We start from the raw sequence: 19,655 nt of genomic DNA, 5'->3' as shown, positions 1-19,655 counted from the left end.
GCGATAACCAGCAGTTTCACAACCGAGTCCGTGAACCACCAGCCTAGATAACCTCCTTGCAAACGCGAGTATTCGGTGCTGGAATCCAATATTAATAACAATGGCAGAGGCCAATGCCGTGAAGTCGATACAGGCCCTACAAGGTGTTCGACTGGCCGGGACCCCGCCTGACTCTCTATGGAATCTCAGTATCCAGCACCCAGAGGAAGAGAGTCCAAAAGGGGTCATTGCATCAATCACACCATATTCCAGACCAGATATCAATGAAAATAGCGCTCCTGCATCTTACCCTCTCGTTCTACCAGCATTGACGCACCCCCACATCCACTTGGACAAGGCTTTCGTCCACGGCGCTCCAGAATACGCTGATTTGCTTCCCTCAACGGGCTCCTTCCAGGAAGCATTATCATATACAAGCCAGGCTAAAGCGAGATTCACAACACCAGACCTCCTCAGGCGTGGAGGATGGCTAATTGCGGAGTCTGTCGCGTCGGGAGTCACGGCCATGAGAGCGTTCGTCGAGGTCGACAACGCAGTCGAGCTAACTTGTCTGGAAGCCGGTATCAAGCTCAAGAAAACATGGAAAGAGTCCTGCTACGTCCAACTAGTATGCTTCGCTCAGGATCCTCTATTCTCTGGCCCTCACGGGGACGAGAACCGACACCTCATGGAGACTGCTATTCGGAAAACCGAGGTAGAAGTTATCGGCGCAACGCCCTACGTCGAAGCGACAACCGCAGATGCGAAACGGAATATCGAATGGGCAATTGACAGGGCCATAGAACTAGGAAAGCATGTCGACTTCCATCTCGATTACAACCTCGATGCTGGCAAGGAGGCCCTAGTATGGCATGTCGTGTCCACGCTGCACGCGAAGGGCTGGACGACCAAAGCACCCGGGAAAAGAATCATGCTCGGCCATTGCACCAGACTGACACTTTTCTCAAACGAAGAATGGAACCGACTCGCAAGCCAGATCCGGGAATATGGCCTTCCCATCAGCTTCGTCGGGCTTCCAACTAGCGATACATACATGGCTTCTCCGCCCGCTGCGTCGGATAATCCACCGCAGGTCAGACAGCGGGGTACGCTACATGTACCTGACATGATTCGCAAATATGGCCTTGATGCTGTGGTTGGTGTGAATAATGTTGGAAACGCATTCACGCCCTGGGGAGCTCCTGATCCGCTCTCCCTCGCCTGTCTCGGTGTTGGTATCTATCAGAAGGGGACACAGACTGATGCGGAACTACTATACGAATGCGTCTCAATTCGAGCCCGTGCCGCGATAGGCCTGGGAGGGCCTTCATCTGGTTTATCTTTGCGAGAAGGCCAAGACGCAGACCTGCTCATCATATATAACGTCGATGAGACAGGCCTTGGTACCCCAAGGACCAGAAGGACCGTGGCAGAGGTCGTCTGGGATCCTCCAGGGAGAATAAGTAGGGATGTGACCTATGCTGGTCAACTGGCCATGAAACCTTTTGCAGCTGAGAGGGTGGCCTCGAGCCCGGGGACAACTGTGGTCCTTGTGTGATACCACTTTAAGGCCTGGCTGTGCATAGCATGGTGATGGTCTTGCGGTGGGGGGGAAGGCGGGTGGAGATTATCTTGTCAGTGAGTGTCGTAGCGATATCATGATATACTTGCGACGTATGAATACGCATCATAAGCATGCCTACAATTTCAGACTGCTTAGAGTAGAAATGTGGATGTTGCATCCATGCGTAGACAATGATAAATGATACAAAGTACAAGCGTTTATACTTTTTTCATGAACTCAATGACTGATCGAATATACACCTTGTTCAAGGAAAACGAGCAGATGCAAGGCAAGTTTTGGATGTAGCAGAAACCGTCATATCTACAGACACCGTCTCATCTGCTAGGGACTTTTTGAATACATCATTTTCATACACATAGTGCTTCACGCAAAGTATGTTGCGTTATCCCATACCTTCCGCGGGAAACCGAAAAAAATCTTTTTTTTTCTTCCCTCCGTGTCTTGCCTCCAGAAATCCACAAAAAGAACACATCATGGATGAAAGGCCAGTGTCGTAGCTAGACCGTAGAAATAGTTTCCAGAAAAAAAAAAAAGACAAAAAAGAAAGCCGAATTGGAAATGTCCGGAATTGAGCCGAACGCGGGGGTCGAACCCGCAGCCTTGCGGTGACCACGAAGTGTGGATTTTAAGAGCCGCACGCTCTACCGATTGAGCTAGCCCGGCGGCTTGTGATAACCTGGAGCTCAGAAGGTCTTATCACGCACTCCCGCTAACAGCTACCATTCCTGCCATTTCTGCCTTTGCCTTTGCCGGTCCGTGGAGGGCGTAGCTGAATGTCGGACAGGCAGGATCGTCGAGCAACATGTCAAGGTCTTCAGGCGTCATAGGTATGCGGAAACCATTGCCAGCTCGTGGATAGAGTCGGTGTTCTTCTACTTCGTATTCGGACGATTCGGAAGACTCGTCATCGTCTCTCTCCCGAGTAGAGGCTGTTGTCGATTGACCAGTAGGTGGAATATCCGCACTACCGGCGGTACTCTGTCGTATAGCAGTAGTCACCAGTGGTTCGGAGGCCGGGGCTGGAGACGCTGAACTAGCAAATGTCCCTGCCGGCATTTGAGAAGAAACGAGCCTTGACGCTGACAGAGCTTTCAGATTCGATGGGAACATAGGCAAAGCAGGATTGCGATCCGAAATAGTCATGAGCAGGTTGACGAGTCCTGCATGTGAGAGACTGGATAGATATGCTCGTTTCTCAACCGAAGAGAACTGTTCTCCTCCAACTTCAGTTGGTGGAAGCGCACTTGTGATGTGCGAGGAAGGCCATTCAGAATGAATAGTGTTCGTAGAGACCTCATCAGCTGGACGTTGGGTCGGCCTGCATTCGTGACAAAACCACTCCGCTTCCTTTACCGTTATCACATCATTTTCAATCGGCGGATCATGGCAGAACTGATGCCAGGCCCTATTGCATTCGTCGCAGAATACGATCATATTGGTCGACGGGCCGTGGCCCCTCTGGCAATGGATGCAGTTGACATTCATATCCTTTCCTTTGCGATAGACACGTCTTCGCTTCTTAACTGGAGTGTTCTGGGAAACCAGACCATCTGCCGCATTGGGCGACTCTTTGTTTGGCTTTGGAATAGCAGCGGGATTCGACGGCGGCACGTATAAAGAAGGACGATGTACCTGACGGCCAGACTTTGTTTGCGTTGCGACTGGCGTGAAGTCAGTAGACTCGTCTGAGCTGGAATCTCCCGCTTTGATAACTTCTTCATCACTGCCATGATTTCGCCGCCGCTTCTTTGAACCTTTGGCGCTGTTTGTAACTTTTCTGCGCTGACTAGGGGACGCTGTTGCTCTTTGCGTCTTCTTAGTGGATATTCCAGCTGATTGGACAAGAGCACCAGGAGCCACTGGTGGTGTTCGCAACGGCGTCGCTACTGGCGCCTGAGGCTTTGGTGCAATGGCAACAAGCCCTCCTTTTGGTGCGATGTTCTGTGGTAAGAGAGTTGTCTTTTGAGGTACACTGGATGCCGGCTGAGAAGCGGGACCAGTAAAAGGGGGTGTAGGCAGCGATATGATCGCCGAAGAGACCCTCATACCGTCTGGCTTGGTATTTAGACCTGTATTATCACCACTGATTGATGAAGGAGACGGAGTGTGCCAAACCGGGTTCTGCCCCAGAGCATTCGAAGTGTCTCTGATATCTCCGAGGTTATTAGCGTTTATCCGTGTAAGGAGTTCTGCTGTAGAAGGGGACAGCTTCGGGATCCGTGGAACACTAGGAGTAGTTCCTCTCGGCTCTGCGACGCTAGAAGTTGAATCTGAAGCGTGCGCCGTATTGTGTGTTGCTTGTTCTTGAGGTGCATTGGCAGGAGGTAGATGCTGGTCCGCCGCGCTTGCTGCCTGCACCTTGTCTTCTACAGACGAGGTGCCCAGAGTCGGATTCTGCTGTGACATATTCCTTGTTGCAGCTATATGATCCACACGCAAACCAGAACCCCGTACTTGAACATGGATATATCAACAGCTGCCGACCGGGGGAGTTCAAATGGCTGAAGCGATAATGGTCGGATCAAGTCTATATATCGTCACGTGACAGTATCCGTTTCCCCACCCCGATCGAGAACGGCATTACTGCTGCGATGACAACTCCGCTTAATATCAATGCTGCAAGGCTGTTGGTAATCTCTGCATATCAAAAGACTTATATATGTGTGTATTTACACTATGCTCCAGAACATGGCTGTGCAAGTGAAGATTTGCGCATTCCATCTGGCCGGAGATATCATTGTGGTTAACTCCCTCCTTTGATCGGGTTCACAAACGGAGCGTCTATACTCTACGATACCACCCCATCCTTCTTCAATTGACGGATTTCATTTTCACCATATCCTAGAATTCCGCCAAGGACCTCGTCGGTGTGTTGGCCGAGGGTTGGAGGGGGGGTTCTGATACTGGGATTGGCGTGGGAGTACTTAATGGGCGTGTTCACAAGCTTGATGGGGCCGCAGGCTGGATGTTCGATTTCTTGAACCATCCCTCGAGCTTGGACTGTCGAATTATTAGTAAATTCCTGCACTTGTCTGCCTTCTGAAGACTCACCATGCTTGTGGTTTAGTGTGCCTTGGATGTCATTGACGGCAGCATATGGCATACCGCTCCCTTCGAAGATCTCCAGCCATTCTTGCGTTGTCTTCTGTTTCGTGATCTCTTCAATCATGCCGTCAATATCCGCGCGATGTTTTACTCGGACACTGTTCGTGACAAATCGAGGGTCTTCTTTCCACTCTGGGTGACCAAGTCTGTCGCTCAAAACTCCGAACAATCTGTCGTTGCCTCCGCCGAAGAGAATGTCGCCATCGAGTGTCTTGTAGCTTCTGTATGGTACGATAGATGCTAAAAGGCGTCAGCCGGCTTTTGGCAGGGGGTCGGAATTAAGCCACTTACGGTGTGCTGTACCCCATCGTCCTGAATCCTTCTCTCCGGAAATCAATGCGGAGCTCGCCAGGTTCGAGAGAGTGGCCACCTGGCAGTCACTCAGACAAGCATCGATATGCTGGCCTCTACCTGTTCTAACTCTTGCGAGAAGTGCAGCCATGATCGCATTGGAAGTATACAATCCTGTCGTAAGATCTGTGACAGCAACTCCCACTTTTACCGGTGGACCGTCCCTGGATCCTGTGATGTGCATCAAACCCATCTCCGCTTCTACCATAACGTCGTAACCAGCCCTGTTGCTGTATGGGCCAGTTTGTCCATAACCAGTGATACTCGCATAGATCAACTTGGGGTTTATCTTGCTCAGTGTCTCGTAATCCATATTGTACTTCTTCAGGTTGCCAGGAAGATAGTTCTCAACCAATACATCGCATTCCCGCGCAAGCTTGTGTAGGATTTCCACGCCTGCCTTATGGGCAAACGAGAGGCCGACTGATTTCTTGTTCCGATTCACCTTGACGTTGTCAGCTTGATCCTGTGATGTGATTACGAAGGATGCAGTACAGCCAAGTAATATGCACTTTCACCGGGGCCTTCCTTTGACCCTTCCTTATACTTCGCATAGGGCGGTCCCCACGCTCGGGTGTCATCACCTCGGACAGGGTGTTCGATCTTAATAACATCTGCTCTATGGAAATTTGTATGTTGAGCAAATATATTCACGGCTAGTGTCGAAAGTCGGCGGCAGTCTGTTTCGACTGATGCGATGCACCTACCCCAAATCTCCAAGAATCTGCGTACAATAGGGCTTAATAGAAAACGGAGATCAGCATCTTCGCAGACACAGTCCATATGCAATTCAGCCCCCCAAGAAAACTTACACCCGCAAGCACTCTAGTCATGTCCAAAACGCGTATACCCTCCAGTGGAAGCGTACCGTCTGGCAGAGGAATTCCCGTCGATAAGCACCGCCATTGTGCTGTTCGATTCAGACCAAAGGTCGACAGAATTGGCCGCCGCGCGACGGTCCGCAATGCCAGAGAGACACCCATTATTGTTCCAGCAATTAGTCTGGGAATCTCCTCGGATGTAGAATTAACTGCAGCTGCGGGCAGCTTCAATGGTTGCGGAGATCGTAGCGCTACGGCCAGAGCTCCGAGAAAGCCCCACGAAGCCGAGGTCAGCTCCCGCAATCGCACTGCTCACCTTTCCCGGAAGATCCGTCGACGATCGGATGTGTCACTAAATTATATACACTTTCGTCGCCATGTTTACCGGTCTCGTTGAGACGATCGGGAGTGAGTCTCACGGAGCATAGGAATAGACTCGCAGAGTCCCGCAGAGCTGACCATGTTTTAGCGGTCACGTCCCTCGAGCCCCTCGACACCACCGCAAGCGGGGGCGGGGGAACGTCGTTGACAATATCTGACTGCGAGGAGATCCTTACAGATGCGCATCTGGGAGATAGCATCTCTGTGAACGGTATGTAAATGACATGTGATTCTTAAATCTAACATATTAATGTCTGGAAAACGAACTACTTGCTGAGATAAACCATCGCGAATGAAAAGGAACATGTCTCACCGTCACCTCCTTCGATAAGACCTGGTTCAAGGTCGGGGTTGCGCCTGAGACCCTGAGACGCACGAACCTTGGATCCTTACAGACCAACTCGCGCGTCAATCTTGAACGCGCCGTCTCTGCGACGACTCGTATGGGCGGTCACTTCGTCCAGGGCCATGTCGACACCACCGCGAAGATCCTCTCAGTCACCCCAGACGGGAACGCGCTTACGTTCAGACTGCAGCCTCGGGACAAGAGTGTCTTGAGATACATCGTGGAGAAGGGGTTTGTGACGTTGGATGGAGCCAGTCTGACTGTGACCAAGGTCGTCGATGGAGAGGATGGATACTGGGAAGTGATGCTCATCGCGTATACGCAGGAGAAGATTGTCACTGCATCCAAGAAGCCCGGAGAAGAGGTGAATGTCGAGGTCGACCAGGTGGGCAAATACGTTGAGAAGAGTGTCCAGGGCTACTTTGCTGGAAGCGCTGGCGGGGACTTCAACATTCTGGAGAAGATGGTCTCAAGGATCGTTGAAGAAAAGCTCAAGAAATGAAAAGAACTAATGATAATATGGTGCGATGATGAGCAGCGCCTTTGACAAAATTACGTACGGCAAGTGTATGAAATCAAAATTTTTGTTCATCGAATTGTTCAGATATTCTTATTATGCTCTATACATAGAAGAAAGGCCCATTTTCGAGGAACATGCAACGGCGTAGAATATAGAACTCCTTTCCTCTGGTCCCTGAGAGGATAGAATAACTATCACAGGAATAATCCAATCGCAAACCTTTGACAGTCAAATGAAACTCCAACCCCGGCAATGAATGGGATGTGGACGTCCTGGTTCCGCCAGTGACCCTGAAGGTCCCTCATCGGAACGGAATGGGGTCTAACTTCACCACCGCGGTGGGGAAGTCGGCGCAAGAAGAGAATGGGTATACCCAGATCATATACACTGGTCCCAACACGCAGCAGCGCGGTTCGAGAGCATGCAAGGCATAATATCCATATCTTGCCCCGTGTAGACTGAGTGCAGTCACACAGTATTGATGTATGAATCTGGCCGGAAACAGTATTCCAGCGTCACGATTAGCATCCCATCATTATCGAAGGGAGCTGAGAACTAGGAACGAGTCATTCGAATGTGACCTTAGCATCAAACGTTTGACCACCAGTGGCTCTCAATGGTCTCAGATCCTTAGGCTCATTCTTCCATAGACTCGTCGTCACTCCCCTCGTCTTGATCTTCGACTTCCGCATCTTCATCATATTCGTCGCTCTCCCACTCATCCATGTCCTCATCCTCGTCCTCCTCTTCCTCATCGTCACTGACAGCTTCTCCGTTGGCTTTAGCCTTGGCCTTCTCAGCCTTCTTTCTCTCGACATTTTCTCTCTGCTCCTTCTTGCGCTGCTCCTTCTCTTTGATCTTTTTGTCCCAAGCAGCATCCATCTGCTTGATTTCGGACTCGGTCTTGGACTTGAAAGCGTGCCACATAACTCTGCCTCCGCACATGCCTTCTTCGACTTTAGTCAATCTCAGCTTCATACGCGGACCGAGTTCGACTAATTTTACTGCTCGCTTTTCCACACCTGAGTTGGTGGTCATCCTTTCAGGCTTCTTCTCCCCAGCTTTCATACGCTGAAGTTCACGCTTGTTCAGAACCTTCTTCGTCGTAGTGCCTGCCACCTCGACTTCCGCATCCGTGTCGAGCTCCGTCTCACTAGCAGAGGTGTAGCCAGCCGCCGATGGGTCAAGCAGGTAGTCTGCAGCATCATCCAACTTTCCCAGGTTTGGAATAGCCGACTTCTTTTTGTCTTTATGACGCAGTTCAGTCGCATCTAGTCGTCTGATCCGCTTCGGTATACCCGTCTTCCTTGTCGTGATAGCGTAATGTCTCACGTTCAGAACGTACGCGTCCTGACCGTCGCCTGTTGCGGGGCCGAGCTCTCTGTTGACTAGCATAATACGACGAATGGAGGTAAGAGGTGTTGTCTGCGGGGAGATAGGAGGAAAGAGTGACTGAAACACTGTCGTTGCAAGGGATTCGAGGTGCTTTGGCACCTTCGATTTCTCAGTTGCACCGGGGGAGTTGAAATTATTCATGACCAGAAGAGGAGGTGTCTTGTGATCTTGGCCGCCAGTTCTTGGGTGCTTTTGCGCTCTGGCGACGTCTTTGCAGAGTGAATAATTTTCAATCTTGAAATGTAGAGTCGGCCCGCGAGGAGTCAGCGCCAGGCGCATATTTGTGTTCCCTGTGCTAGATTTTGAAAACAGTAGAAAGTGAGTGACTCCCAGTGGACCAGCCATGGTCGTATAGTCCTTCAATTTGTTCGATTTGCGTTCCTAAGAATGCCACTATTAGACAATGTCTACCTGAACAATATCTGCTCCAGGTCTCACCTTCAACCGACTCGCTGTATCAGGCTCCATCATCAACCGCACATCCTTGACCAGCTGGCTAACGCTCGAACCGACTTCTGAAGCGCCAATGCGAATGACCATGGACTTTGGAGATCGGTTCATGGATGCAGCGCCATTTTTGACCGTGCCGGAGCTGGTCTGCACCGGACGGTGAGTGCGCTTCTTGACACGTCTCTTCGCCATGTTTGAACAATAACAAAAGAGACTTAAGAGAAGAATGAAATTGTCCAAGTAATAATGTTGCGACCTGCAACTTTTTCTTCTTGTCGGCGGGAACAAAATTGGGTCGAAGAAGCAGCCCGGATCATCGATTTTGCGGCACGCCAAAATTAATTTTCTCTTTGCTTATCGCCGGTCCACTTCGCCCAAAAATTCCGCGGCGGTTCGACAATCACAATAATGCCGGCGATAAAGAAGAGAAAGGTCGCCCATGAGGGCTCAGCGTCTTCAGCGTCCTCTGAAGCTGGCGATATAGAGTCATCAAGGCCTTCTAGCCCTGTCGAAAATGATACGAATCGCGATCCGGAGCACGACCAGGATGAGGGAGCTACCCCCGCAAAGACCGCTCCTAAGACTTTCAGAGATTTAGGAGTCATCGAACCTCTCTGTGAAGCTTGCGATGCCCTGGGATACAAGGCGCCTACTGCTATTCAGGCTGAGGCTATTCCACTAGCCTTGCAAGGCCGCGACTTGATCGGTCTGGCGGAGACTGGATCAGGAAAGACAGCAGCATTTGCTCTCCCCATTCTTCGTATGGTCGACCAACCCAAACTCCTGTATGGACAGTGACTAACAATGTTGTAGAGGCCTTAATGGAAAAGCCGCAGTCGCTATTCGGCCTGGTACTGGCCCCGACCCGAGAATTGGCGTATCAGATCTCGCAATCCTTTGAAGCTCTGGGTTCGACGATAGCGGTTCGATCCGCAGTCATTGTCGGAGGAATGGATATGGTGCCGCAGGCTATCGCACTCGGAAAGAAACCTCATATCATCGTTGCGACTCCAGGTCGTCTGATGGACCACCTGGAGAACACCAAGGGTTTCTCGCTACGGGGTCTGAAATACCTCGTTATGGATGAGGCCGATCGGCTCCTGGACATGGACTTCGGTCCCATCCTCGATAAGATCCTCAAGGCCCTTCCTAGAGAGCGACGTACCTATCTGTTCTCCGCGACAATGAGCAGCAAGGTTGAGTCTTTGCAGCGTGCTTCGCTCCAGAACCCGCTCCGAGTGTCTATATCCTCGAATAAGTACCAGACAGTCTCGACCCTTCTCCAGTCTTTCTTGTTCCGCCCACACAAACACAAGGATATCTATCTTGTATATCTCCTGAACGAATTCGCCGGTCAGTCCGCCATCATTTTCACGCGCACGGTCAACGAGACACAACGTATCGCTATCCTCCTTCGCGCACTAGGATTCGGTGCCATCCCGCTTCACGGACAACTCTCTCAGTCCGCCCGTCTGGGAGCACTGGGCAAGTTCCGTTCTCGCAGCAGAGATATTCTCGTTGCGACCGATGTTGCGGCCCGTGGTCTGGATATTCCCTCCGTCGATGTCGTCCTGAACTATGATCTTCCACCGGACAGCAAGACGTACATTCACCGAGTTGGTCGAACAGCACGTGCCGGAAAATCTGGACATGCCATTAGTTTGGTAACACAGTACGACATCGAGCTCTGGCTACGTATCGAGAAAGCTCTGGGCAAGAAGCTATCAGAGTACGAGGCCGAAAAGGATGAGGTCATGGTTCTGGCAGACCGAGTGGCGGAAGCGCAGCGACAGGCTATCACAGAGATGAAGGATCTACACGAGAAGAGAGGCACAAGAGGAGCAACATTGAAGGGCAGAAGATTTAAACGTTCTCGTGACGAGATGGATAAGGAGGAAGGCTAAAAAGGTTGCCGCTGAAAAAGTGATTCTTACGATATGTATGGCGTTTATTATTTCGTACGACTGTAATAAGGATTCTACCTGAAAATACCCTTCTATTGCTAGCATGGGGTATTTTATTCCTACCAATTCGACTTCAGACATAGTCAAGCATGATCTACTTTCAATCTGCACGCATCATACTGAGCAAGCCACCCAGCACTAACTTATTGATCACGGAACATAAACAACTAGGAGTCGTTTCCAAGAAGGCTCATCAAAATGTGTACCTTTTTCTACTATTGAATTCCCGGGGTGGAATGACCTGTTTGTTAATAATCCCCGCTTGTATTTACGGCGCCTGAGCATGTAATCTCAAGTTGATCATAGAACTGTTTAAATTGATCTCTATTATATATTTATCTGCGCATCAAATAAGACGTGTCAAAAATTCTGGTATCTTCACTTTTTCCCAAAAAAAGATAGCCGCGATTGCGGGTGACGGGTACCAAAGGGACCCGCACTATCTGCTACAGTCTGCACGTTCCTTCCACCATTATTAGCCCACAAGATAGGTAACCATTCCTCTAGTATATTCCTACCCGCATCAGAAAATTGGAGGAATGGGAAGACACAAATGTGAAAATGGAAGGTTGGTAAGTGCTGATTCATTTAAGACTGTACGATTTCCTTCACAGCACCAGCCTCACGAACAGCATTTGCCACGCGTGTTGCGAGATCGTCTGCTTCAGAGCGGCTGGCTGCTTCGGCATAGACGCGAACAGCATCTTCGGTTCCACTTGCTCGGGCGAAACTTCTGCCCTTATTGTAGCGGGACTGGAGGGAGTCGATCTTGGCCTGGAGTCCAGGAGGAGATTCGAGTTTACGCTCAGCATCATATGCCTTGAAGATAGACCGATCGGCCACCTCAACACGAACCAGGCGAGAGGGAAGATCGGTGTAGGTTGCCAACCATTCCTTGGGGCCCCAGTTCTTATGAGCAAGGATGACCTCCACAAGAAGCATATCCGACAAAGCATCACCGACGGCTTGGTTAATCAGATCGGTAAGGCCATTGAGACAATCAAGCGCGTGCTGCTGCGCGGGGGACTGTGGCTCGCTGTTCTTAATGACCTTCAGTGCATTCTCGGAAAATGTGATCGTTCCGTGTCCGTTGGCTTCGAAGTAGACGCCCACATCGAACCTCAGAGCAGCATGGTGAAGGTGCTTTACGCCAGTGTTCGTGCAGACGGTTGCAACTTTGAGCACCTTCTCAATGTAGTCTGTGCTGGAGCCATTTGCATAAGCTGTCTGGATGACACCGATCTTAAGCTTCTGAGCAATGCCGGCACTACGTGCCAGGTCACCTATGAAGGAGGCCGCCAGGGTAGCGATACGGTCTCCATCAAGAAGTCTGAAAGTGTTGCTCTCATCGATAAAGTAATAAACCAAGCGATCAGCATCGCCATCCAGAGATGCACAACGATCGAGCACACCGGCTTTGGACGATGGCGGAGCACGCTGCTTCGTCTTTACGTAGTCGGCACCGCACTACACGGGTCCTGGTCAGTTCGCTCGCCAGACGTGGTCCCGTGGGAAATACTTACCTCAAAGTTCAGGCTGTCCGGGTTGATAACATTGTCATTAACGATCTTGATGTCAATGCCGCCTTCTGCTGCGCTTGGCAGGTACTTGACTAGTTCTTTGAGCTTAGGTCCACCGACACCATTTGCGCAGTCGACTGTGAGAGACCCCTGGATTTTGACACCCTTCGTAACCCTCTTGAAAGCTTCGGCAAGTTTCTCGTAGTAGCCCTGCTCCGTGGGTTCTCCATACTCGTACTGCGTCCCCAAAGTGTTCTTACATCTCACAATGTAGTGGAGTTGAGGTGTCGTCAAGTACTTCAGATCAGAGAACTCGACCTGAGTAGCAGTGAGTGCAGCATTCAAGACCCCAACGAGCCGAGATCCAGAGGCACGGGTATCGCGAGCGAAGACGACACGCGCAGGATTATCCATGTTGACGTCGATCTCCTTTATGAGTTCATCGTAGGCATCGCCAATGTTTTCAAGCGGCCAGTTGGCCAGCTTAGTTGCATATTTTTCCCACTCCGCCTAAAGCACCATAAGTATGCAATCAAAGTTCCCGTATTTTTCGCAGTACTCACTTCCAACATTTCCCCCTACAGACAGCAGGTGTCAGCCAAATTTCGTCTCTAGCGGAAGCCTGCGTAACTTACCATAGGGTCGATCAACTTGACGCCATTGTCCTCCGCGGGGTTGTGACTCGCGGTGACCATGACACCGATCCATTGTCCATTAAGCTTCTTCGAGCGGAGGCCTGCGAGCAATCCCACTGCAAATACAACAGTGTTAAGCAGATCACTGTTTATCCGTACGGATAGCAAGTTAGCGCATCGATCGCGGGGGGGCGCAGCACACCCAAGGCGGGGTCAATTCAGCGACGGTTGACGCTTACGCTTTCATGCGAAACTACAGGGTATCTCGGATCAGCTCAAGTTTGGTTTTGTATTTTGGTGCTTTTCACTTACTCCTGCAGTACCATATTCAAACACCTTCCCCTCCGGCTTCACATACTTCAAAGCGGCTTCCGAGATAGCCTTTCTAACTTCCGGGGACGCCATTGTGGCGTCGGGATTGGGGATGTGAAAGTTACTTTTTTATCGATTCACCGCGAGGAATTCAGGAGAAGTGAGACCAGAGAGAAAAGAGGAGGGGGGGAAGATGGAGATCTTAAAAAGGAATGGCATAGAGCGTGGAACGGTGTGAGACATCGAGGGCACGTTACAGGCGCACGAGCCACGAGGAGCGCAGCTGGACGAAGGCGGTGAGGACTGCATCCCCGCGGCAGAAAGGACAGCGTTGCATTGTTCATCCTCCAGTATCCACTCGGCACCTGGGGAAGCCTTTTAACTCCAACCGGCCCGAGTGTGCGCTCAGATCGTGGCCGAATCCTGGGCCATAAGCTTATTGCAGCAATCTCTAAACTGGATCTATACAGATATCGGACAAACTCCATCAGTGATAATGATATATGGACTTTATTCGCGCACCGGTCGCTGGACCTAGTGCTCAGCTCAGCAAATAGGATATCATACACCACTAGCAGAGAACTGCTAGAAATTAATCTTGGATATAAAACGATAAAACACGGACAAGATGGAATGACGACTATGTTAAGATTTTAGTCGCTCCCCGGCCATGTCGTCCTGGGCATCTGTAATGAGGAAACTAAATGTAGAAGACGAGTCAGTCGAGAGATCGAGGCAGGCAAGACCGTGGATATATGACTTACGAGTACCACCAGACTGTGGGTAAAACGGTTCCCAGATGCCAAAGGCTATGAGCATCAATAAGTTCGTGCCACGGAGGAAAATCCAGCAACTCAAGACTCATTGCGAGGATGATCCACCCAACAATCATTCCAGGCCAGGCAGTCCAGGACTTAAGCTGTTTCCGGTATCGATAGATACTAAAACCGACCCATAGTATGTTCTGAATGATTCCCACGACAACGTTTGCCGCCATATTATACGTATAATCCCAAGACCAGAAGCTCAGGTAAGAAACATGCATCAGGTACAGGACGCTGCACAAGGTAATCCAGTAGCGTCGCAGACTTGGCTTGTATCGTGGGCTCTCTCGATCGAGACGGAAGATCCGGACGACGGACAGGAAAAGCCCATACATAACGCTGGCGCCGGCCGCAAAATAATCCAGCTTTTCTGTCAACGGGAAATCCCTCGTGTGGAACAGCATGCTAAAAGTCCAGCTTGCCAGGCCACAGTATCCAAATCCAAGATAGTATTTGCGAAGAGGGTATGAAGATGGAATCGACTCCCGAACTTTCGCCATTCCTTGGTGGTGAGCCATGAAGTTGAAGAAGGAGAAAAGGACAGAGAATGGCTCCTGCATGCCCAGGATCCTCCGAAAAGGCCACTTCCCATGAAATTGTACCACTGGCGTCAGCATGGGCGGCTCGCGGGCGACTCTGCGATCGGTGATAATGTGCTGGCAAGTGTAGTCGCATTCGGCGGGACATGTCCATAGCATGAGACGGAGGTATAAGGCTGTAAACAAAGATATCAATGAGCAATGCACATTTTCATGTGGAATTGAGAAGACTTACGCAGGCTTGAGCGGCCATTCTCGCAATTCTCAATTTGGCACACCTTCTGGAAGTTAACAAGAAGCTCAGTGACCCATGCTTGCTATCCGGTTTACCTTGACACATTCTTTAAATTCAGGGAGCCTGTCTCCCAGAGAAGCCGCAGACTGGCCTATTAACAGGGCAAAGATAGTGAAGACCAGAAAGGTCCGCAAATGCCACTTCCCAGCAGTGAGGTGCATAATGAGTTATCCATATGGTAACCAGATCGGTGACGGGCGCGCAGGGAGAATCGCGTTTCGCTTTAAGGCGGAGGAAAACGGCACTTGGGAACAGCGAGTCTTGGCATCTGTCTATAATTAAGGGGTGATGGGGATTCCCCATCGCCTCAACTGAAGGACTGTATTGCGATCAGAGCCCGATGACATCTAATTAGAATAGTTGCATTCCCTCCAGCCGGAGTCGACAACTTATTTTAGATCTTGATTTACGCAACCTTCCTAAGGTAGCAGCATATGGTCTTTGGCTAAAATGCTGCCATCTGCGGGAATCGCCTTACGATGGGAAGATACAACCGCTTCGAATTCACCTCACGAAGGAAGATGAAGCGCTGCATAGTACTATACAAGGCTGGCATCCGCTCGAGTCAGAGCTTGTACAGTAGTTCATTCTTCTTGGATGGAAGCAGGACTGACTGATTATTGTCTAGACCCTGATCTTGGCCCTAATCTGGATCAGGGCTTCTATCATCACATGACGCGTGTCCTCATTGGTTATAGCGCCACTGGCGCCATACCTGTACTAGCGTTGGGAATTTCTAAGGAAACAAAAAAAGTCGCTTAGACGGGCTTGAGGGGCGCATTTTCCATCCGCAGACACCTTTACTTTTCTTTGCGGTTGGTTTTTTCTGTGTTTCATAAGATCCTCTTCCTTTTCGTCTATCATCAGTGTTTGCGCTTCTAGGCGCATTCGGCTTTCAGTCCAATATGGCGCAAAATCAGAACCAGGCTGGACCCGTGATTTCCAGCAGCGCTGAGAGAATGGTCGGCGAAGATCATGCTGAAGTTCGCTATTTTACCAGGTAAGGCTTATTATTCCCGACTATTTCAGAGCGGTTTGCTAACATCAGAATAGCTACGATCATCATGGTAAATATTTCAAGCTTCTTTTGTTTCTCATTCCTGGCTAATCACTTTAATGCTCCGCTCAGGCATTCACGAGGAGATGCTGGTAAGTCTTATCTCCAGGGCAGCTGCCACCACGACTACAGACGCTAATGGCACTATTTTGCTTTTCTAGAAAGATGATGTCCGTACCCGCTCGTACCGTGATTCCATTTATCAGAACCGCCACATTTTCAAGGACAAGGTTGTTCTTGATGTCGGATGTGGAACTGGAATTCTCAGCATGTATGCTTGCGCCTCTGGGTTCTGGGTTTGGAAACGCTGCAGCTACTGACTCCCCTATTCTTCAAGGTTCGCTGTTCGAGCTGGTGCCAAGCATGTAATCGGAGTCGACATGTCCTCGATCATCGAGAAGGCTCGCGAGATCGTCGCCGCGAACGGAATGGCGAACAAGATCACTCTTCTCCAAGGCAAGATGGAAGAAGTCGTTCTTCCCTTCCCTAAAGTCGACATCATCATTTCCGAATGGATGGGCTATTTCCTTCTCTATGAAAGCATGCTGGACACTGTTCTCTACGCTCGTGACAAGTACCTTGTGCCGGGTGGCAAGATCTTCCCAGACAAGGCGACTATCTATCTTGGTGCTATCGAGGATGGCGAATACAAGGACGAAAAGATCGGATGTTCGTGACCGCTGCCTCTTCTTCCTCCCAAGGCTTCTGCTAACCTTTTATAGTCTGGGACAACGTCTACGGATTCGACTACAGCCCTATGAAGGAGATTGCTCTGACGGAACCTCTCGTCGATACGGTTGAGATGAGGGCACTCGTCACCGATCCGTGCCCCGTTCTCACTCTCGATCTCTACACCGTTACTCCTGCCGATCTGGCATTCAAGGTCCCTTTCCAACTCGTGGCAAGGCGAAACGATTTCGTCCACGCCATTATCGCCTGGTTTGATATCGATTTCACCGCATGCCACAAGCCGATCAGCTTCTCGACTGGGCCCCACGCCAAGTACACTCACTGGAAGCAGACCGTCTTTTACATTCGCGACGTCCTCACTGTTGAAGAAAATGAAGTTATTACTGGTCATCTTGAGAACAAGCCGAACGAGAAGAACAAGAGAGATCTCGATATCAAGATCAGTTACAAGCTGCAGACAGAGGACCCCACTCGGTACGCCGAGGGTGACTGCGAATACAGAATGTAAGTGTCAGTGTCTGTTCTCTCTATGTTCTTCACGCTAACTCTTTCCTAGGTGCTGATCTGGCACTTTTATTGTCCGTTCCTTCGGGGAGATGCCACTGTATCTGAGTCCCTGTTTCACTATGGATGAAGTAGCATTGAGAAAATTTGGCTTTCGGTGATTAAATGGTCTTGTTTCCCATTTACTCTTGGGCGTTCGGGAAGGAAGGGGATCGGATCAAGCGGCGTACGATCATTCTTTTAACGGAGGTGAATTTCATAGGGGACGAATTCGGAGCTCCTCGACATTTGCAAATAGATACCCCGAGTCGAAGCTGAATCACACCACCTCCGATACTTAGATTCATGCATATGCATAAAAATAGATTATTTTTGCCGATCTCATAACTCTTTATAGGAAATTCCCAATGAATTAACCGTGTTGAAAAATACATACTACTCTAGCCACCGTAGTTACTATAACTTACTTTTTTGCCTCGGTTCCCGGCGGTGTTTCGAGCTCGGCCCCGCAGCTTGAGAGCTTCCGGCTCAGTGCTTGTACTTCTCGCAAAACCGTGATCAAACCGCCGACAAAAGTTGAACGTCGCAGTTGTATCCTTCTCTGGCACATTTATCGCGTATAGCCAGTGACCGGCTTGAAAGTGTTGCTTTTGCGTTGTGTCTCCTGAGTGTCCGTGTTTTGCAAAATCAAACCCAAGATGTCCGGTCCCGGAGCTGGCCACGAGTTCCCTGCGCAGGAGGTATCCTGGTTGAAGCGCGATGTCTTGCTCTTCGCCAACAGTATAGGCTGTACTGTTGATGAACTGCATTTCCTCTACGTTCGTCACTCGTAGAAATTCAATATCAGATAATGATCGAGTTTCCCTAACTGCTTACCGATATCAGGAACTTCATCCGAACTTCGCAGTTTTCCCGACATATTCGATTATTCTGCGTAAGTTTTTTACAGTATTGCAATCCCGTTCCATGTAATGTGGCTGCTAATCATTCCATGTTCCGCTGATCAGCTTTCAAGCTCACGGATGAGGAAGTCACCGATTTCTATGCGCGCGAAAAGTCGAATCCCATTCCGGGCGTCCCCCAGTTTGACCCTCGCCGCGTGGTAGATGGGCAACGCAAGCTCACTCTGTTCAAGCCTCTTCCCCCGACCAGTGCTGGCAAGAAGTTCGAGCTACGCAACAAGGTCATTGGCGTGTATGACAAGGGAAAGCCCGGTACCGTGCTCGAGACGGAGCAGTCCATTGTCGACAAAGAGTCAGGGGAAGTGTATTCAAAGACCGTTACAAGCAGCTTCTTTGTCGGGCAGGGCAACTGGGGTGGTCCTAAGGGTAAGTCTAGCTTTTCACGCACATCTTTTAATATATGATCTCTCTGACCTGTACGTACGCTTCTCTGCAGGCCCGAGCACCGTAAACTTCCCTCCTCCAGAGGGCAAGAAACCCGATGTTGTCCATGTAGTTCAGAGCACCAAGGAATCAGCTCATCTTTACCGGTAAGTTAAAACCACGTACGTTTCTCTGAACCAGAGAGCGATATGCTGAATCTCTGCACAGTCTCAATGGTGACTACAACCCTCTGCATGCTACGCCAGAGCCAGGCGCGAATATGGGCTTCGGAGGCGTCATCATGCATGGTTTGTTCGCCTGGAACACTGCAGCCCACGGCATTTTAAAGGAGCTCGGCGGTAGTGAACCCCAGAACCTAAAGGAGTTCCAGGCGCGGTTCGCCGCACCCGTGATACCAGGTGATAAACTGACTACAGAAATCTGGAGGACTGGCAGCCTTCAGGACGGATTCGAAGAGATCCGCTTCGTTACGAAGAACCAGAATGGCAAGGTCGTTCTGAGCAATGGCCGTGCATTGCTCCGGGTTGTCGGTCCCAAGAACAAGCTCTAAACTGATCTATGTTTCATCGAGTCTTGTCTGATTGTTCCCTTCCTTGATCTTGTATCGACGATCTTGTAGGTTTCGAAGCGACAGAAGGCATCTGTCTGTATCTGGAAGCCTGCATGTCGCCAGTTGACAAACGAGCTGCTTCAGTGAGATTATATATAGCTTATATCTCGGTTATATATCAGAAATCTAAAAAAAAAAGCAATGAACATATAGTTTACATTTCTGCACAAGTTGATTCCTGTATTAGCTACTTCCGTTTTCCGGATCTGAGCCGTAGTACTGTGAGTGGAAACAAAGATATGAAAGAAAGAAAACGCATATCTAAGAAGTCAAATATCGACCTTACTGAAGCATAGATTTACCTTTAATCAGCTATAATTCATATTCATATAAGGGCATACTGGCTGTCAGAATGCCTATTCGGGACCTGCTCGACACGTGATCTTGGCCTTGATGCCATTAACCCGAAGTGCCGACAATACAACT

At 49.9% G+C, this 19,655-nt stretch overlaps 10 protein-coding genes and 1 non-coding gene across 11 annotated transcripts; 5 read left to right on the top strand and 6 right to left on the bottom strand.

Annotated features, from left to right (window-relative positions):
- Positions 1-100: 100 nt before the first annotated feature.
- C8Q69DRAFT_396233 (hypothetical protein) lies at positions 101-1,537 on the top strand (the record flags this gene model as incomplete). The annotated part of the gene is made up of 1 exon (XM_028627725.1): positions 101-1,537. One exon carries the CDS (start codon positions 101-103, stop codon positions 1,535-1,537), a length of 1,437 nt encoding a protein of 478 aa, XP_028488985.1.
- Positions 1,538-2,134: 597 nt separating this feature from the next.
- Positions 2,135-4,057, bottom strand: C8Q69DRAFT_450755 (putative PHD finger domain protein). Its single transcript, XM_028629458.1, has one exon. The coding sequence runs from the start codon at positions 3,968-3,970 to the stop codon at positions 2,261-2,263; it is 1,710 nt and encodes a 569-aa protein (XP_028488984.1). The 5' UTR covers positions 3,971-4,057; the 3' UTR covers positions 2,135-2,260.
- C8Q69DRAFT_t3 lies at positions 2,136-2,227 on the bottom strand. The gene has a single exon. It is a non-coding gene; the product is annotated as a tRNA-Lys (tRNA).
- On the bottom strand, positions 4,053-6,150 carry C8Q69DRAFT_450750 (CoA-transferase family III domain-containing protein). Its single transcript, XM_028629457.1, has 6 exons — positions 5,833-6,150; positions 5,728-5,759; positions 5,516-5,639; positions 4,961-5,465; positions 4,616-4,909; positions 4,053-4,564 (listed from the first exon to the last, which is right to left on the bottom strand). The coding sequence occupies exons 1-6, from the start codon at positions 6,001-6,003 to the stop codon at positions 4,353-4,355; spliced, it is 1,338 nt and encodes a 445-aa protein (XP_028488983.1). The 5' UTR covers positions 6,004-6,150; the 3' UTR covers positions 4,053-4,352.
- C8Q69DRAFT_450749 (hypothetical protein) lies at positions 6,151-7,156 on the top strand. The gene is made up of 3 exons (XM_028629456.1): positions 6,151-6,249; positions 6,311-6,433; positions 6,523-7,156. The coding sequence occupies exons 1-3, from the start codon at positions 6,219-6,221 to the stop codon at positions 7,068-7,070; spliced, it is 702 nt and encodes a 233-aa protein (XP_028488982.1). The 5' UTR covers positions 6,151-6,218; the 3' UTR covers positions 7,071-7,156.
- A 241-nt stretch (positions 7,157-7,397) lies between these two features.
- Positions 7,398-9,244, bottom strand: C8Q69DRAFT_21716 (putative ribosome biogenesis protein Ssf2). Its single transcript, XM_028626258.1, has 2 exons — positions 8,922-9,244; positions 7,398-8,864 (listed from the first exon to the last, which is right to left on the bottom strand). Exons 1-2 carry the CDS (start codon positions 9,123-9,125, stop codon positions 7,725-7,727), a joined length of 1,344 nt encoding a protein of 447 aa, XP_028488981.1. The 5' UTR covers positions 9,126-9,244; the 3' UTR covers positions 7,398-7,724.
- Position 9,245: 1 nt separating this feature from the next.
- Positions 9,246-11,183, top strand: C8Q69DRAFT_21749 (putative ATP-dependent RNA helicase). Its single transcript, XM_028626262.1, has 2 exons — positions 9,246-9,693; positions 9,747-11,183. Exons 1-2 carry the CDS (start codon positions 9,342-9,344, stop codon positions 10,835-10,837), a joined length of 1,443 nt encoding a protein of 480 aa, XP_028488980.1. The 5' UTR covers positions 9,246-9,341; the 3' UTR covers positions 10,838-11,183.
- A 3-nt stretch (positions 11,184-11,186) lies between these two features.
- Positions 11,187-13,733, bottom strand: C8Q69DRAFT_21533 (N-acetylglucosamine-phosphate mutase). Its single transcript, XM_028626238.1, has 6 exons — positions 13,365-13,733; positions 13,292-13,305; positions 13,053-13,197; positions 12,981-12,995; positions 12,421-12,927; positions 11,187-12,364 (listed from the first exon to the last, which is right to left on the bottom strand). Exons 1-6 carry the CDS (start codon positions 13,455-13,457, stop codon positions 11,486-11,488), a joined length of 1,653 nt encoding a protein of 550 aa, XP_028488979.1. The 5' UTR covers positions 13,458-13,733; the 3' UTR covers positions 11,187-11,485.
- Positions 13,734-14,009: 276 nt separating this feature from the next.
- Positions 14,010-15,183, bottom strand: C8Q69DRAFT_484258 (putative Mn2+ homeostasis protein; the record flags this gene model as incomplete). Its single annotated transcript, XM_028631760.1, has 4 exons — positions 14,010-14,064; positions 14,129-14,903; positions 14,963-15,005; positions 15,058-15,183. 4 exons carry the CDS (start codon positions 15,181-15,183, stop codon positions 14,010-14,012), a joined length of 999 nt encoding a protein of 332 aa, XP_028488978.1.
- Positions 15,184-16,138: 955 nt separating this feature from the next.
- On the top strand, positions 16,139-17,277 carry C8Q69DRAFT_395350 (S-adenosyl-L-methionine-dependent methyltransferase; the record flags this gene model as incomplete). The annotated part of the gene is made up of 4 exons (XM_028627690.1): positions 16,139-16,171; positions 16,241-16,350; positions 16,417-16,748; positions 16,802-17,277. 4 exons carry the CDS (start codon positions 16,139-16,141, stop codon positions 17,275-17,277), a joined length of 951 nt encoding a protein of 316 aa, XP_028488977.1.
- A 423-nt stretch (positions 17,278-17,700) lies between these two features.
- C8Q69DRAFT_450736 (HotDog domain-containing protein) lies at positions 17,701-19,397 on the top strand. Its single transcript, XM_028629454.1, has 5 exons — positions 17,701-18,091; positions 18,159-18,207; positions 18,281-18,601; positions 18,672-18,765; positions 18,827-19,397. The coding sequence occupies exons 1-5, from the start codon at positions 17,972-17,974 to the stop codon at positions 19,167-19,169; spliced, it is 927 nt and encodes a 308-aa protein (XP_028488976.1). The 5' UTR covers positions 17,701-17,971; the 3' UTR covers positions 19,170-19,397.
- The last annotated feature ends 258 nt before the right edge of the window (positions 19,398-19,655 follow it).

The sequence above is a fragment of the Paecilomyces variotii genome, assembly GCF_004022145.1.
Source record: "Paecilomyces variotii strain CBS 101075 chromosome Unknown C8Q69scaffold_1, whole genome shotgun sequence".
Classification (NCBI taxonomy): domain Eukaryota; kingdom Fungi; phylum Ascomycota; class Eurotiomycetes; order Eurotiales; family Thermoascaceae; genus Paecilomyces; species Paecilomyces variotii.
This window is presented reverse-complemented; position numbering and strand designations above follow the sequence as displayed.

Bases quoted from the DNA above. Each gene is read 5' to 3' on its own strand.
- C8Q69DRAFT_450755 (XM_028629458.1), bottom strand. From the start codon at position 3,970: ATGTCACAGCAGAATCCGACTCTGGGCACCTCGTCTGTAGAAGACAAG.
- C8Q69DRAFT_450750 (XM_028629457.1), bottom strand. From the start codon at position 6,003: ATGGGTGTCTCTCTGGCATTGCGGACCGTCGCGCGGCGGCCAATTCTG. The intron at 5,760-5,832 runs GTAAGTTTTCTT...TTTTCTATTAAG, and splicing joins TGACTAGAGTGCTTGCGGGT to CCCTATTGTACGCAGATTCT. The intron at 4,910-4,960 runs GTAAGTGGCTTA...GACGCCTTTTAG, and splicing joins ACGATGGGGTACAGCACACC to CATCTATCGTACCATACAGA.
- C8Q69DRAFT_450749 (XM_028629456.1), top strand. From the start codon at position 6,219: ATGTTTACCGGTCTCGTTGAGACGATCGGGA. The intron at 6,250-6,310 runs GTGAGTCTCACG...ACCATGTTTTAG, and splicing joins TCTCGTTGAGACGATCGGGA to CGGTCACGTCCCTCGAGCCC. The intron at 6,434-6,522 runs GTATGTAAATGA...GCGAATGAAAAG, and splicing joins AGATAGCATCTCTGTGAACG to GAACATGTCTCACCGTCACC.
- C8Q69DRAFT_21716 (XM_028626258.1), bottom strand. From the start codon at position 9,125: ATGGCGAAGAGACGTGTCAAGAAGCGCACTCACCGTCCGGTGCAGACC. The intron at 8,865-8,921 runs GTGAGACCTGGA...TGGCATTCTTAG, and splicing joins ATACAGCGAGTCGGTTGAAG to GAACGCAAATCGAACAAATT.
- C8Q69DRAFT_21749 (XM_028626262.1), top strand. From the start codon at position 9,342: ATGCCGGCGATAAAGAAGAGAAAGGTCGCCCATGAGGGCTCAGCGTCT. The intron at 9,694-9,746 runs GTATGGTCGACC...ACAATGTTGTAG, and splicing joins ATTTGCTCTCCCCATTCTTC to AGGCCTTAATGGAAAAGCCG.
- C8Q69DRAFT_21533 (XM_028626238.1), bottom strand. From the start codon at position 13,457: ATGGCGTCCCCGGAAGTTAGAAAGGCTATCTCGGAAGCCGCTTTGAAG. The intron at 12,365-12,420 runs GTAAGTATTTCC...GGACCCGTGTAG, and splicing joins CGGACAGCCTGAACTTTGAG to TGCGGTGCCGACTACGTAAA.
- C8Q69DRAFT_450736 (XM_028629454.1), top strand. From the start codon at position 17,972: ATGTCCGGTCCCGGAGCTGGCCACGAGTTCCCTGCGCAGGAGGTATCC. The intron at 18,092-18,158 runs GTTCGTCACTCG...TACCGATATCAG, and splicing joins ATGAACTGCATTTCCTCTAC to GAACTTCATCCGAACTTCGC. The intron at 18,602-18,671 runs GTAAGTCTAGCT...GCTTCTCTGCAG, and splicing joins CAACTGGGGTGGTCCTAAGG to GCCCGAGCACCGTAAACTTC.